The 14,130-nt window shown below is 48.4% G+C and overlaps 1 protein-coding gene across 2 annotated transcripts; it reads left to right on the top strand.

Annotated features, from left to right (window-relative positions):
- Nucleotides 1-932: 932 nt before the first annotated feature.
- LOC123448692 lies at nucleotides 933-8,956 on the top strand. Of its 2 annotated transcripts, XM_045125660.1 has the most exons (9): nucleotides 933-1,493; nucleotides 4,277-4,462; nucleotides 4,714-4,806; nucleotides 4,998-5,180; nucleotides 5,278-5,380; nucleotides 5,466-5,651; nucleotides 5,889-7,030; nucleotides 7,334-8,319; nucleotides 8,603-8,956. In XM_045125660.1, exons 1-9 carry the CDS (start codon nucleotides 1,284-1,286, stop codon nucleotides 8,667-8,669), a joined length of 3,156 nt encoding a protein of 1,051 aa, XP_044981595.1. In that variant the 5' UTR covers nucleotides 933-1,283; the 3' UTR covers nucleotides 8,670-8,956. The 2 variants fall into 2 exon arrangements, with proteins under 2 accessions (XP_044981595.1, XP_044981596.1); XM_045125661.1 differs by lacking the exon at nucleotides 8,603-8,956 and having other exon boundaries at nucleotides 7,334-8,323.
- The last annotated feature ends 5,174 nt before the right edge of the window (nucleotides 8,957-14,130 follow it).

Genomic DNA, 14,130 nt, shown 5'->3' with positions numbered 1-14,130 from the left:
ATGTATCGCCAGCCAACCGTGAAGGAGTTCAAAGTGGAAATTCATAAAGGAAAAAAAAAACTTGGCACTTGTTTGCTGCTAGTTCCTTGTGGAGACGCGTCATCTGATAAGGGGTAGTTGTTGGACGGTTAGTGCCCGAATGGAAAGCAGTGCCCTAGGGCAGCAAGGCATCGTACACGAAAGGGCTGGCCTACGACTCCTTTTGGGCGGTTGTTTGCTTCTCGGGATTTGGGTAGCCCTTGTGCTCTAGTACACCGGAAGCTCTCCTTCTGTTTGCGTCGCGCTCGCGCACCGCACCGCAGGCGGAGGCGGAGGCAGCGCGGCGGCCGTTTTTGGATGGACGGAAGGAATCGATGGATCTATAACCGCGGGTTGGGTGGGTCCCGGAGGAGGGAAACGCGCCTGGCGTGGTTCCTCGGCACGCCGGCGTCGCGCGTGGCGTGCATGCACATCGGTCGACCTCAACGGAAAAGAAAGCCGTTCAGTGGATCTCGCACTTGATCGGGGCTGTGTCGCGGTCGCATTGGCGTCGCGTCCACTGGCACGCAGCATTGCGTTCGGGTTGCATTGCACCTGCACCTGCACCGTGTCTGCCTGGCTTCCGTCAGTCATCGCGTTTCCGGGATGTGTAAGTGCCTGCTGATCGATTAGGCACACCCGCACGCATAAGCAACGGAGATGCGCTTTGTTTATTACGTATTATTACGGCTTATCCATGGTGACGCGACGCCCCTTTGTTTTTTCTTTTTTGAGAAAAAAAGAAAAGAAAAACAGCACTGTCTGACTTGTGTAGAACCAGTACCTGGAACTGTGGGCTCGCTAGGCGGTGGCATGGGCGGACGAGGCCACCACCTGGCTGCATCGCCACCACAACACGCACGGGCACACGGCACACACTACTTCCCGTATAAATGCGGCATCGGATAGGGACGGACGGCGGCCACTTCTTCCTCCTCCTCCTCCTCCCCGGGCTCGCGGGTTTTGTTCACACCCCACCGCAGAGGGTTGGTTCATCTCTCGTCGGACTCGGAAACTCGCGGACTTGGCGTACCCACCCAACCCCACCCTTCCTCCTCCTCGCCTTTTTTTTTTTGCAACTTCCTCCTCCTCGCCTCGCCTCGCACCGCACTCGCGCCAGCAGTAAGTAGTAACGCCTCGGGCCAAAAACCCAAACCCAAACCCAAACCCCCAGAATAAGCAAGCGATTCCCCCCAAACCCCTTCCATTACCGTCCTCCGATTTCGCATGCCTGTGCCGGCCGCCTAGCCCAGCCCAGCCTTCCCATGGCGCCGGGTGGAGGGGGCGCGCTGCCGGCGGTCATGGCGCGGTCCGTGCCGGGGCCCGCGGCGATCCCGGCCGCGGCCATGGCCAGCGCCGAGGTGGCGGCGGCAGAGGTGGTGCGCCGCGTCCAGCCCACCCAGGCCTCGGACCGCCGCCGCGCGGAGGTCGTCGACCACGCGCGGAGGATCGTCGGAACCGCGCTCGGATGCGAGGTGCGTGCTCTGTCTCGTCTCGCCTCCCTTTCGCGAAACGCTCCCCCCTCTTCTCTTTCTTCACTTTCCAGTTTTGTCTGGGTAATCCTGGGGATCCTCGTGCTTGTCACACTACATTATTCTTCCTTTGGATTTGGATTTGTTTACTTTGCTTCCGTCGCTTTCTCTCGTGTGCTTCTAGTAGAGTACTGGTAGTATATACATTTCAAAGGCGTCGGCTCTAGGGTAGGAATTACTACTATTCCTTGATTAATTGCTTCGTACGGACGAGGAGCTAAACTAATTGGTGCCTAGTTTTACTACTATCAGCTGCCTTCTACAAGAAAATACTCCCACTACTCCCTCCGTTCCTAAATACTCCCTCTGTAAACTAACGTAAGAGTATTAGTTTACGGAGGGAGTACTAATTACAATTATTTAGGAACGGAGGAGGAAGTAGTTGCGATTTTCTGCTATGTACTGCACTAGTACTGTTTGACTAACAGACTTGTAAGTATATTAGACCAAGTCGCCCCTTTGTTCTGCGTGTCACGGTCTCACAAAAGCAACTTCATCCGTTTAGAAATCAGAAACGAGCTTTCTGTCTGCTCGGATCTATGCGTTTTTGCTTTTTAACCCAAGGAAAAAAGGCACGGTATGCTTTATGAAATCCAACTTTTACTAGTATCTCAACAGGCTTCCATTCAGATTTCAGAGGGGAAACAAGCTTTGGCGTTTTGCCAAAAAGATTAAAGTCTTTTTTGTTTCGGTTCTGCCCCTGCCCGTGATCGCATGCTTGACTGGCAGGCGGATGTAGATCGTGATGTGTATGCTTCATCCACGGTGACCCATCCACGTGGTTACCCAACAGTGTGGCAACTGATTAATGCCGCTGCGGTTGAATCTTGTTGGGGTTCTCTGTCCCCATCACAGCTTGTAGAGGATTCTGACGTAGCACGAGTGAGATTTGGTATAGCCATTCACCGACAGCTGCGTGCCAGCATTCTGCATTCAGCTCTGCTGCGAATGTTCCCAGATCGCGTTATATATGAACTCAAAGTCAATCCTTATTTACTGATGAGCGTTCCGCGGTCCACTGTTTGAATCGTACTTTGACGCGTGTCCACGGGTTCATCATTTATTTACATGGGACTTCTTTACTCCGTAGCCACAGAGATGGTAGATCTGGAAAATGGTCCTTACTTGTGGCTAGTATTATGCTGACCACTTATAATGTGTACGTGATGCCTTTGTACTTGTGTAGCTGGAATTGCTTGAAAGCGTGTGGCTGCTGTATCTTATAGGCACTATTTCTGCAGTAGGAGTCGTGTCATAAGTGTTTCCTAGCATTGGGTGCTTCCCCAAAAAGATTGCTGTAATGATGTCTGCTCTTGCTGGATTATCGTCACATGCGTGTATATGAGATGAGACATTGTTCTAGCGGTCCATTGTTTTCTATGTGATGCCAAAAGTGTGTAAAACAATCAAAACGAGGACCCGTGCACTGCAAGTTACTCCCTCTGTTCACAAATGTAAGATGATTTGGCAGTTTAAACGTCTTACATTTGTGAAGAGATGGTGTACTATACTTCATTACCTCCCGTTAGTGTGTTACTACCTAAAGTTGAGTCACTTTTGAGTCACTTATTTTGGGACGGAGGGAGTATTACAGACCAGTTATCTATTCTTCCACTTGTTGGATTTTGTGACCGAATTGTGTGTGAAGGTAAGAATTGGAGTGTCTTAGTTACCTGTACTGGTTGATCGGTCACTTTGTGAATCATGTGATCAACTAACTTTGTGACATAATGGGATGTTATTCCATTGTGGAGACTACATACTGAGTTATTTCAGATGAAAAATGGGAATAGCTAGGAGGGGGCTAGGTACTATATCAGTTAACAAGAAAATAAATAGGCACCCAAATCCGAGCCGAAGATACCCACACCTCCCTCCAAAGAATCTAGATCAGTTCCTCTGATTAGCCTTGAGCTTCCTATTGTAAGGCCAATGGTAGCAAACCGTTAATCCTACTGCTAACATTATGGTTCTTGTAGTACAACTTGTTTATGTTGAAACAATGTTTTTTATCTCTACTATATCTTATAAATTGGAGTTGGAAGCAGTGATGGTAAGTTCACTCCCCCACTTCATTCCAATCTCCCTTGCCCATCTAGGACCCACTAGACCCCATCCGACTTGAAAAATATAAAATATAAACCAAACAGAGAAAATAATGTACTTGGGGAGCCTCGAACCTCACACCTACCTCTACACACAACTCTGTCAAACCAGCAAACTATTGTCTATTTTGAATGGGAAGGTACATTATAAGTACATGACAGTACACAATTGTTTTTACTGGGACACTTAACCAGCCAGTCAATCCACCAAAATTGATTTTGGTTTCCCCCCTGCTGCGGCTCCTCCCCGATATTTATTCTCCGGTTCCTGCTCCTCCTGACACGCATCCTCTGGATGCCGCCACTCCTCTCAACTTCCATTGTCGTAACTTCCAAATTACAAAGTATGGCCATGGTGCTTCAAATCTTGTAATGGTGCTCCCTTGGCTGCTGCAGTTACGCAAGTGCAGTGTTGTCTTCTTGCTTGAGTTTTTTCTCTGCAGTGCTGCAAGTGCATTGGTGGTTGGTGTACCAAATTTATCCAATACAACAACAATCATTTTTGTGGTTCTGTGGCAACACACGAGCATTATGCTAGTTCCGCCTAACATTTATTTCTGGTGTAACTTTTGAGATCAGTTTTCTGATGTGACATCATTTCTTCTTTATTTGAATGGTTAGGTCTTTGTATTTGGTTCAGTTCCATTGAAGACTTATCTTCCCGATGGGGACATTGATTTAACTGTAATTGGAAATACATCTTGCGGTAGTACTTTGATTGATGATGTTTACCACATACTTGAGTCGGGGGAGGAGAATGGTGATGCTGAATTTGAAGTGAAGGACTTGGAACACATTGATGCAGAGGTGTGTTATCCTGTTTGCTCCTCATACACATTTATAGTTTCTTCATTCTGGACAGAAGTCTGGGAAAACTATGATATTGCACTCCTAACCCTTTTTTGTCCTTTGCATACATTTCTTCTCTGTTATCCTTGTTACGCATGGAGGTTACGTTTAAGAAACATATACATGTTTCTTCCTTCTGATGCAGTTTTAGTCTGTTACTGCTTTGCACATGGTAGCTGCCTTAAAATTTCAAATATTTCTCCATCCAGGTCAGACTCATTAAATGCACTATTGGAAATATTATCGTTGATATCTCATTCAACCAAACTGGAGGAATCTGTGCAGTCTCCTTCCTTGAGCTGGTAATGTGTTGCGTTTTTGTTTGGGAAAAATAATGCAATTTCTGCTTGCTGTTCTGCTTTAGTCTTTATAGTGAAGTTGCTGAATATGTAGAATAGAATGCTCAACATGTTCCTGTGCTAGTCTAGGTGTTCTTTTATTTGGTTATTACTATGCCTAGTCCTGGAAAAATAAATGAGTGTTCCTTCTTCAGGTTGACCGCAAAGTTGGGAAAAATCATCTATTTAAACGGAGCATTATATTAATCAAGGGATGGTGTTATTATGAAAGTCGCCTACTAGGAGCTCATCATGGGCTTATATCAACTTATGCGTTGGAGACACTTATCCTATACGTCTTTAATCTATTCCACAAATCTCTCCATGGTCCCCTGGAGGTAAGGCTTGGAAGGAATGACTTATCTCAGACATTTGGAAACATCTTTAGCAAAAACTGATATCCATTTTGTCTCCCTATTTTCTTATATTTAATAGGTTTTGTATAGGTTTCTGGAATATTTTAGCAAGTTTGACTGGGACAAATACTGCATAAGTCTAAATGGCCCTGTTGCTTTATCGTCTTTGCCTAACTTAATTGGTGCGTTACCTTGTAATCTATTTCTTGGCAGAGTTATCACTTGATTCCTATTTCGTTTCAATCCTAAAACTTGTATCTCTTGCAGTTGAAGGTTTAAATGTACCTGGCGATGACTTGCTGTTTGACAGAGAGTTCCTTGACAACTCAGTGGAAAAAGCATCTGCACCTCCAAGAAATTCTGATGCACGCTGTTCCAAATTCCGTGTGAAATGTCTAAACATAATTGATCCGCTGAAGGAGTGCAACAATCTTGGCAGAAGTGTGAACAGAGGTTTGAACTAACCAAAACATATGAACTGGTTGTCCCTTTCTAAATTATCTTCTGAAAGTTTGACGAACATATATTGTGTACATGAAGTTGTGCATAAATCCGTAAACAGCATGGTCTCATACCGAACATACGAAGGGTTTTGTTGGAGTGATGTGTATTATATGGAGTATTTTCTTTCTATATTTCTTTGCTGGCGAGGAACTGGCAAGTCTTGTTTGACATTTTATTATTGTGCAGCGAATTTCCATCGTATTCGGACTGCTTTCTCGTTTGGTGCTCGAAAGCTTGGTCAAATTCTTATGTTACCACCGGAACTTATTCCTGATGATATCTTTGCATTTTTCAAAAATACCTTGGAGAGGAATGAAAACGGAGTAAGGTCAGATATTGACCATGTGGGCGCATTTCATTATCAGCCCTTCCTTGGTCCCAGCAACCAACTCTTGGATGACATGTCATGCATGCAGATTTCTTACAAGGAGGACGAAAAAAGTCGTCCTCGTGTTTCAAAGACACTAGCTGAGCATGCAGTAAGTGTCAGAATAAACGTGCCTACTCAGGGTGGATGTTTTCCAGGAGATGACTCGTTGGCAGCAAGTACTGATCTGAGTGCAAGATTATCCCACTGTGTCCATCATGAACCGAATGACCATGCGTATGTTTTTCACGAAAATAGAAATGGTGCCACCAAACAGTACTATGTGGCCGCTGAGATGGATGGAGAGGAATCTCGCTATGCAGCTGAAGCCTCTATGGGTGACAAATCACTGATACAGCCACAGCATCATGCACACTATTCGTCACATATATTGCACTCTATCCATGGCAGAGATTTAGGACTTCCAAAACCTGGTCCCATAAAAAAGGAGAATTTAACTGGAACTTCACTCCATGTGGAAGATAATCTCCATCCACTGTCATTATTGAACTTGTCGGATCTATCAGGGGATTTGGAATCACAGTTGAGATGCCTCCGTCAAGTTCAGTACAACTTAGAATACTTGTTCGATGAATTTTCGCAGTCTGCCCAAGAAGCATCTTCTGACTGTAAGGTTGACAAGGATTTGTTTGAGATTCTAAATCGTGGCATCTTGTTAAGTACTGATAAGGCGCTACCTGGGCTATTGCCGCCTTCATATACTGAAACGAATGGAATGAAGTTATCTCCAGTTTCTTCTCATAGCACTGAAGTTTCACAGCAATCACAGGACGAGGACAACTGGGGTGTGCCCTTTCAGTTGAATGCCTGTGGAATAGACGTCCCATCTAATGGATTATCGCCATCTTATATTGCTGATTCAGATATTTCTGTTTCGTGGTGGCATAGATCAGAAGCTATACCCAATATGCGTGAAACAGTTGGATATATTCATGAAAAGGTAGGAATAGGTACCGTCAATTCTCACTTTTGGATATCTCATGCATTGATCCGCGGCATTCCTGTGTTCAGTAAAGTGTCTCGAAGCATTTTTATGTTTACTATATGTACTGGCTTTTTCCTACGTAGATCTAATTTTTATCTGGTCGTTCTGTTATTGTCCTCTTAGGATTAAAAAGGGGAATATAGTTTATTGTTTTGGTAAGCGGGAAAGTCAACTTAAACCTGTGTTCACTTTAGAAAATATGTATCGCTACAGTATACCAAAGTTATGATAGTTACAAGTTCTGTTTCTGTATTACAGAACATGGCATCTATAGGAGAGAAAGGGAAGGTCCTGATCAATCAACCAGTGCAGATTGAAATCAACCAGGCCACGATTCCAAAACGAAGTTTCGTCCCTTGCCAGGAGCAAGTAGCGCCAGACACTGGGACCAAGGAAATAAGGATAAGTCGGTCATTGGGAATTGGTGATGGCCTAAATGGATATGCTCGCTCAGGTATGAAGAAGACTGAAAAGCACAGTGGTCATACTCGAAAGGAATTTGTCAAACCTCACTGTGACGCAAGGCACACACGTAGCTTCTATGGGGATGTCAGCTCGAACAAAACCTTCTTCCAGAAGCGAAATTATGATACTGGCATGGAGTGTGCACTACCAGTTAGTGCAAAATATCAGCCAACTGAAGTTGAGGGTACTCCAGATGAGTGGGCATACATGAACAATAACTTCTTGGCCAGAAATCAAATCTGTGACACTCCTAAGGGGCATGCCACAAATCGAAGACTAACCTCCGAGCCATTAAAACTCCAAAGCAGCATGAGAGGCAGGGGTTTCTCGAAAAAGAACTTGGCTGCAAAACAAAAATATGATGATCACAGTGGACACCCATCTTTTGTGAGAGATACAAAGCATGCACCAAATGTGCAAGTTGTAACCATTCTAAATGGTTCGACAAAGGATGTTGCCCTGAGCGAAGAATTGATTGAAAATGGAACTAAACCAAGGCCGTTATTGCCAAATGTTTTTATTCCTCATGATAGCAGGGGGAATAACCAGCGGATGCTTCTGGCATCTAGTACTTGTCACTCCTCCTTCCCCGTCACAAAAGGATATTCTCAATCTGGAGCCTTGGAGACACAACAAGATAGGATTATTGAGTTTGGTTCTTTGGGGCCTTTCTCATTGACATCTCCCTCCCCAAAGTCAAACAAGACCTCACCAAAGGCATGTGCAGACGCCTCTGCGTTGGCGTTCCAGAGCTATAGAGCAGGTGCAACCCAAAAGAGGTAACCTCGAAGGATCTTGCAGATCAAAATATTAATGTAGCCTTGAAATATGCTAGAGGTCAAGCATCTAAGAATGATGTCACAGAATAGTAATTTGGGTATATTTGTTATAAAATAATACTACTCTAGTTCTTTCCAACTACAATTATTTAGAAAACGGAGGGAGTAGTTTTTTTGTTGTTGAATGCTCAACTTAGCATGCTTATTTATCTTCGTCGCATTCAGTCCATTGGCCCTGTACTACCTTAATATGGTTAATCTGTTGACTTTGACACTGTTTCAGGTCGTCAGGATTTTACAGAATAGGAGATGAAGAGCAGTTCCCACCTCTCCATGCTAGGACTCGCTGAGACTTACAGTAGCATACAGCTGATCATCATCATATAACTAGGAGCAAAAGAAGAGCTAACCAGTTGGTCTTTTGCGCAAATATGACCATCCATCGTAATAGCATACATCTACTAGCTTGTAAAGTTACATTGACACCTTGCATTTCTTGCTTTCGTGTCTATAGGTAAAGATACCCAAAGAAAGATTTTAGGAGCAAGGACTAATTATACAGTTGTAATTTCCGTTCTCAAAATTAGAAATGCGTAAAATCGGAGAAAGAGGAACCTATCTATGAGCTTTTCCGCTACCGTCAACTGTTGCTACACATGTATGCAGGCTGGTATGATAATGCAATAGCCCGATACGGATCGCCCGAACACCTCAACGTTTTTTACCAATCAAAAGATCAACAACACCTCAACGTTTTGTACCAATCAAAAGATCAACACCTCAACGTTTTGTATCAATCAAAAGATCAACAATGGATGCAAGTGCGCCCACCCAGGCACACGAAGGACACTACTTTTCGATTTCTCCTTGTGGGCACGTTACGCTTTTGAGATCTAGAAAGGCCTTCATTCCTTGCAGGGACGACCTTCCTTTTGGACTTCCTGTTTGCTCCTTGTGGCAGCTGCCGAAAGCCAGGTCTGTACATTGGTCGTTTTCTCCTTGCCATGTGTGCTTGATGCCTGTTGTCTTTCAAGAAAGTAAGAGCATCTTTACAGTGTCGAAATAATCGATTTTTACGCGGAGCCGAACGCTGGCTGCAGCAGCCGTTGAAAAGTATAGCGCGCGCAAAACGTTCCAGCAAACGCTGTAAATAAACAACATGCGAACAACACAAATAACGGCCCTGTTTGGATACTCTAACCGGGTTAGAGGTTAGAGTTAGATTCTAACCCTCAACTAACCCTAAACTAACTCTAACCCAAGAGGTGTTTGGATGAGAGGGTTAGATTGGCAATAAATGCTCTTTCTCAATCATTTGGTTACTTTTGTCCATATTCACTGCCGGATTTAGTGTGGCCGATCGTTGTGTGGCCTGCTCTCGCTCACAAATCAAGTATAAAAAAGATGATAAAAAATAATTTGTTCGTACAAATTTGATGTCTCACTTAAACATACAAGTCATCAATCGAAGTTTGAAAAAATATTACACTTCATGAAACAAAGCATGAGCTAACTCATCACGGAAGGTATTCAGGTTAACATCTTCAACAAGAGGTTCGTCTTCTGGCCATGCAGATGCAAAAGAATCCGGCATTGGGTTATAATATCCGGCATTAGTTAAGATATGTGTACCTCTGTGTGTGTTATCCAGAATTCAGAATCAGCATCAATGGTTCCATCTGGTTTTCTTCCCAACCCTGTATGCACTTGCATGTATCGCCAGAAAGAGTATATGTTCTTGAGTACGACTATCTGATTCTTCACCTGCAAACGTGTATATAGCAACCCCCTTCTAGCAAGTAAGCCGTCGATAACGGCTTGGTACCCTTCAGCATTCATCAGTGTACCATTATACGTTCCTGCTGTACGCTGCTCGATGCACAATTCTAATAAGGAAGCACTATTAACATCATTCCATTGGGCTCGATTCTTTTGGCTCACCGGTGGACCTCCGAAGCTTGCTAACTCTTCGACATCGTCCTCCAATTCTTCATCATCAATGTCGAAGGGAGCCTCGGAGCCGGATGCTTGCCCACAGACGGCACTCCGCGGTGCCCGTGAAGGTGGTACACGCTCGCCGCCACGGCTGGTACGCTGGTTACAGCGGCCAGGTGCTACGGCCGCCGAGTTGGCGCGCTGCCGAACGCCACCGCCACTGCTTCCTCCTCGGCGACCGGCTGCCGCCGACGAAGAGCCGCCGAAGTTCAGTTGCCGGGCCAAGGGTGCCGACGGGTTCGCCCATCCGTCTCCGGTACGCGGTGGCCGATAGAGAGGGAGTCCGATGGCCATGCCTCGTCCAGGGAGGAGCTCGTCGTCGCTCTGGAGAAAAGCTCCGTACATCCCAAGCCCCGGGAACCCCTCCGACGCCGAAGCTTGAGAGTTGAGGTAGAGACCGGCACGGGTAGCTGGGCCGCTTGCCGACGGCTGCGAACTCCACAAATTGAAGTCTTCTCCGTCCATTGCAACTGGGTCACACGAACACTATCAGAGGAAAAAATTTCCAGCACAAAAACGTCAAAAAAGACACACACACGCACACATACATACCTGCGAGTGCTGCAGCCGGCAGGGCGGGGTAGGGCTGGACTTGCGGCAGACGGCTGGGGCGGCCGGCGGCAGGGCGCGGCGGGGCGGGGCGAGGCGGGCCGCGGCAGAAGGCTGGGCGTGCGGCAGAGGCTGGGGCGGCCGGCGGCAGGGCGCGGCGGGGCGGGGCGGCCGGCGGCAGGGCGCGGCGGGGCGGGGCGGGGCGGGCCGCGCCAGAAGGCTCGGCGTGCGGCAGAGGCTGGGGCGGCCGGCGGCAGGGCGGGGCGGGGCGGGGCGGGGCGTGCCGCGGCAGGGCGCTGCGGCCGGCGGCTGGACGGTGAGGAGGGAGGGCGATGGGAGGGACGGGGGGTTGGTGGGAGGATCCGGTGCGGGTGGATGCGGTAAGAAGTGATTTTTTTCTTTTTTTTGTCCCCACCTAACTCTAACCCAAAAAAGCACCTCCTGGGTGGGTTAGAGTTTTTGGGTGGGTTAGATGCATCTAACCCAATCTAACCCTACCTGTTTGGATTTTTGAGGGTTAGATAGCTCAACTCTAACCCAATCTAACTCTAACCCTGGGATCCAAACAGGGCCAACATATACACTTCAAACAAAATCAAGAAGATTAAACACATAAAAGATAATCAATAATAAATAGTCCAATTTTGTTACAACACAGACAAATAGTTTATCTTTCAATACAACAAATAGTTTGACACTATAACATCAATCGTACAACATCCAACATACAAATCATCATCCGTTTTATCGTTCATTCCATGCCCACCACTCCTTGATGAGATCCTTCTGAAGATCATCATGTGTTTCGCTACGTCGAATGACATGATAAGAGGCAACAAACCGGGCCACCTTCACAGTCCTCCGCCACACTCGCACGGGATGTCCCAAGAGCTCATACTGAGAGTAGTCTAAATCTTGGCCACGCTCATTCTCAATGATCATGTAAAAAAAGTGAAGTTGAAGCAATACATACCTTGCAAGCGTTTCGTCGAACACCTTGTGGGCGCCGAGCGGTGGTGGGCGGTCGGGCGCTGTTCGTCGGAGGAATGGCGAGCGCGAGGGTCGGCGGTGACTAGAGGGAGACGGAGGAAGCACGACGTCGTGAGGATAGTCCGGGGAAGCACCGTTGGGTCACTGGAGCAACCGGGATGGTGCGGACGGCGGCGCCAATGCCTGGAATGGTGGTAGGTGGAAGTCGCGATGCGGGCACTCGAGTGTGTAGCGCGCGGGAGCGGACGAACGAAATAAACGGCGCTCTATACCGTTTCGTCCCGCGCGCTCAACCACTTATGCCCCGTGCACGTTTTTTGGCGCGACGCTTATATCGCGCGACTGTTAAAGATGCCCTAAAGGTGATGTCACCATCGCGAATTTACTATGCTAAACATTTGTGTTCACGAGCTTCTGTTTGGGTTGGAAAGCTTTTGCATCATATCCTAGATGATGTTCCTAAGGGCATCTCCACCCAAGCCCATCAGGCCATTTTTTTGTCGACGGTGCTAAAAAACCCCCTAGTCGCGTCCCAAGGACCTCGTTTTTCGTCGGTTTGGGTCGAAATTAGCGTCGACGGACCCAGGGCGAACCCAGCACGTCGGGGGCGTCGGGGGAAAGAAATTTGGCGCAAAAACAAACTGCGCCAAATCCCTCCCGCGTGGACCCGCCGAGTCACCGTGACTGTCCATCGCCGAGAACGTTCGTCCTCCTCATCGCCTTGGCTCCCGTGCCAGTTCAATGCATCAGATTCCAAGGTCTGGGCGACGCAGTGATGGCACGCCATCGCGCGTCCCGTCCTTTCTCACCATGCGTGCACACCGCTCCCGTCCCTTCCCCGCTATAAAAGCCGCACATCGCCGCCGCTCCCCGCACACTCGCCCTTCATCCTCTTCTCCCATCTCTCTCGCCTCCACCGCCGGAACCTTTCCCGAGTCCATGGAGGAGCGGTTCCCCGGAGACGGAGCGGCTGCCAACGGCTTCGATCGCCGCTTGTTGCACGAGTGGGAGGCGCACGCCCTCCATGAGGCCAACTACCCAGCACCCTCAGACATGCGCGTGCCGGGCGCGTGGAGATTGAGCACTGGAGGAGTCCCCGTGCCCCCTCCACCATCCGCCACGAAACGCCGCGGTGAGATCGCGCGCATCCAGGCGTCTTTGCCGGAGCACGCGCGACAGGAAGAAAGGTACGCCGCCGACAATCTCCCTCTATGGACGGCGTACTTCCAGCATGCCACGTCGACTAGCTCGCCTTCACCAACGGGTTTTCGGTTCCAAGGGGGCGCCACAACTCCGACCGCCGTTGTTAGTGGTGGGGCATCCCCGAGCGCACGCTCCATGCCATCCTCGAGCACATCGAGGATGGCAACGAGCAACTGCTGGAGTACCCGGCGTCGTCGCTCTCGCACCGGAGTGGCAACTCATGGCTATCGAGGTGAATGGCGGGGACCTCCTCCTCGTCCTCCTCCCGCTCCTCCGGCACGACGAAGCTGCTCGCCACCATGAAGGCCGAGCCCTAGGAGACATCGGAGCACGATCGCAGCCATGGCGGCAACCTCATCATAAACAAGGGCCACCGCCAACCTTCGCCTCCCCGAGGCCATCTTCGACTGGTCAGACCGAAGAAGGAGAAGGTGTCGACGACGCCGTCGGTGGTCGTCAAGCAGGAGGACGTCGAGATGGCCGCCGACCTGGACACCGACCTAAAGTGGTTGTGCGACGACTACGTTCAGGAGGAAATGGAGCGCTAGCACCGTGCTTTGGAGGAAATCGCCACGCGGCACCGTGGTCGTGAAGAGGGTGGCATCATCGCCCTTGACGACAGTGACGAGGAGATGCCGACGCAGACAATCCCCGTCAATAGCAGCGATCCAGGGCAAGGCTGCAGCAAGGACATCGTGCAGCAAGGACGACGCAGAGGACGACGACGACAACAACGATGACGATGGTGGCGGCGACTACACCGCCTTCTACCAGCTCCTCGACATGTACTACGCTAGCGGCGGTAGGACGGGGGTGGCGGTGGCGTAGTTCTTTATCTTTTTTAAGTTCATACAAATTTTAATGAAATCGTCTAAATTTCAACCAAAATCGCCTAAATTTCTTCGAATTTGGTCTGATTTCAATTTTAAAAACTACGTCTGGGGGGCGACCTTGGGGGACGGCTGGGAACCCGAGCGCCCCGAGGCTGATTTTAACACTGGTTTGCCTCCAAATGACGCTATTTTAGAGTCTTGGGAGGCGAACGGATGGAATGCCCTAAGCGTATCCAAGAGC

Source organism: Hordeum vulgare, chromosome 4H (genome assembly GCF_904849725.1).
Source record: "Hordeum vulgare subsp. vulgare chromosome 4H, MorexV3_pseudomolecules_assembly, whole genome shotgun sequence".
Taxonomy (NCBI): Eukaryota; Viridiplantae; Streptophyta; class Magnoliopsida; order Poales; family Poaceae; genus Hordeum; species Hordeum vulgare.
This window is presented reverse-complemented; position numbering and strand designations above follow the sequence as displayed.

Bases quoted from the DNA above. Each gene is read 5' to 3' on its own strand.
- LOC123448692 (XM_045125660.1), top strand. From the start codon at position 1,284: ATGGCGCCGGGTGGAGGGGGCGCGCTGCCGGCGGTCATGGCGCGGTCC. The intron at 4,807-4,997 runs GTAATGTGTTGC...TTCCTTCTTCAG, and splicing joins CAGTCTCCTTCCTTGAGCTG to GTTGACCGCAAAGTTGGGAA. The intron at 5,652-5,888 runs GTTTGAACTAAC...ATTATTGTGCAG, and splicing joins TGGCAGAAGTGTGAACAGAG to CGAATTTCCATCGTATTCGG.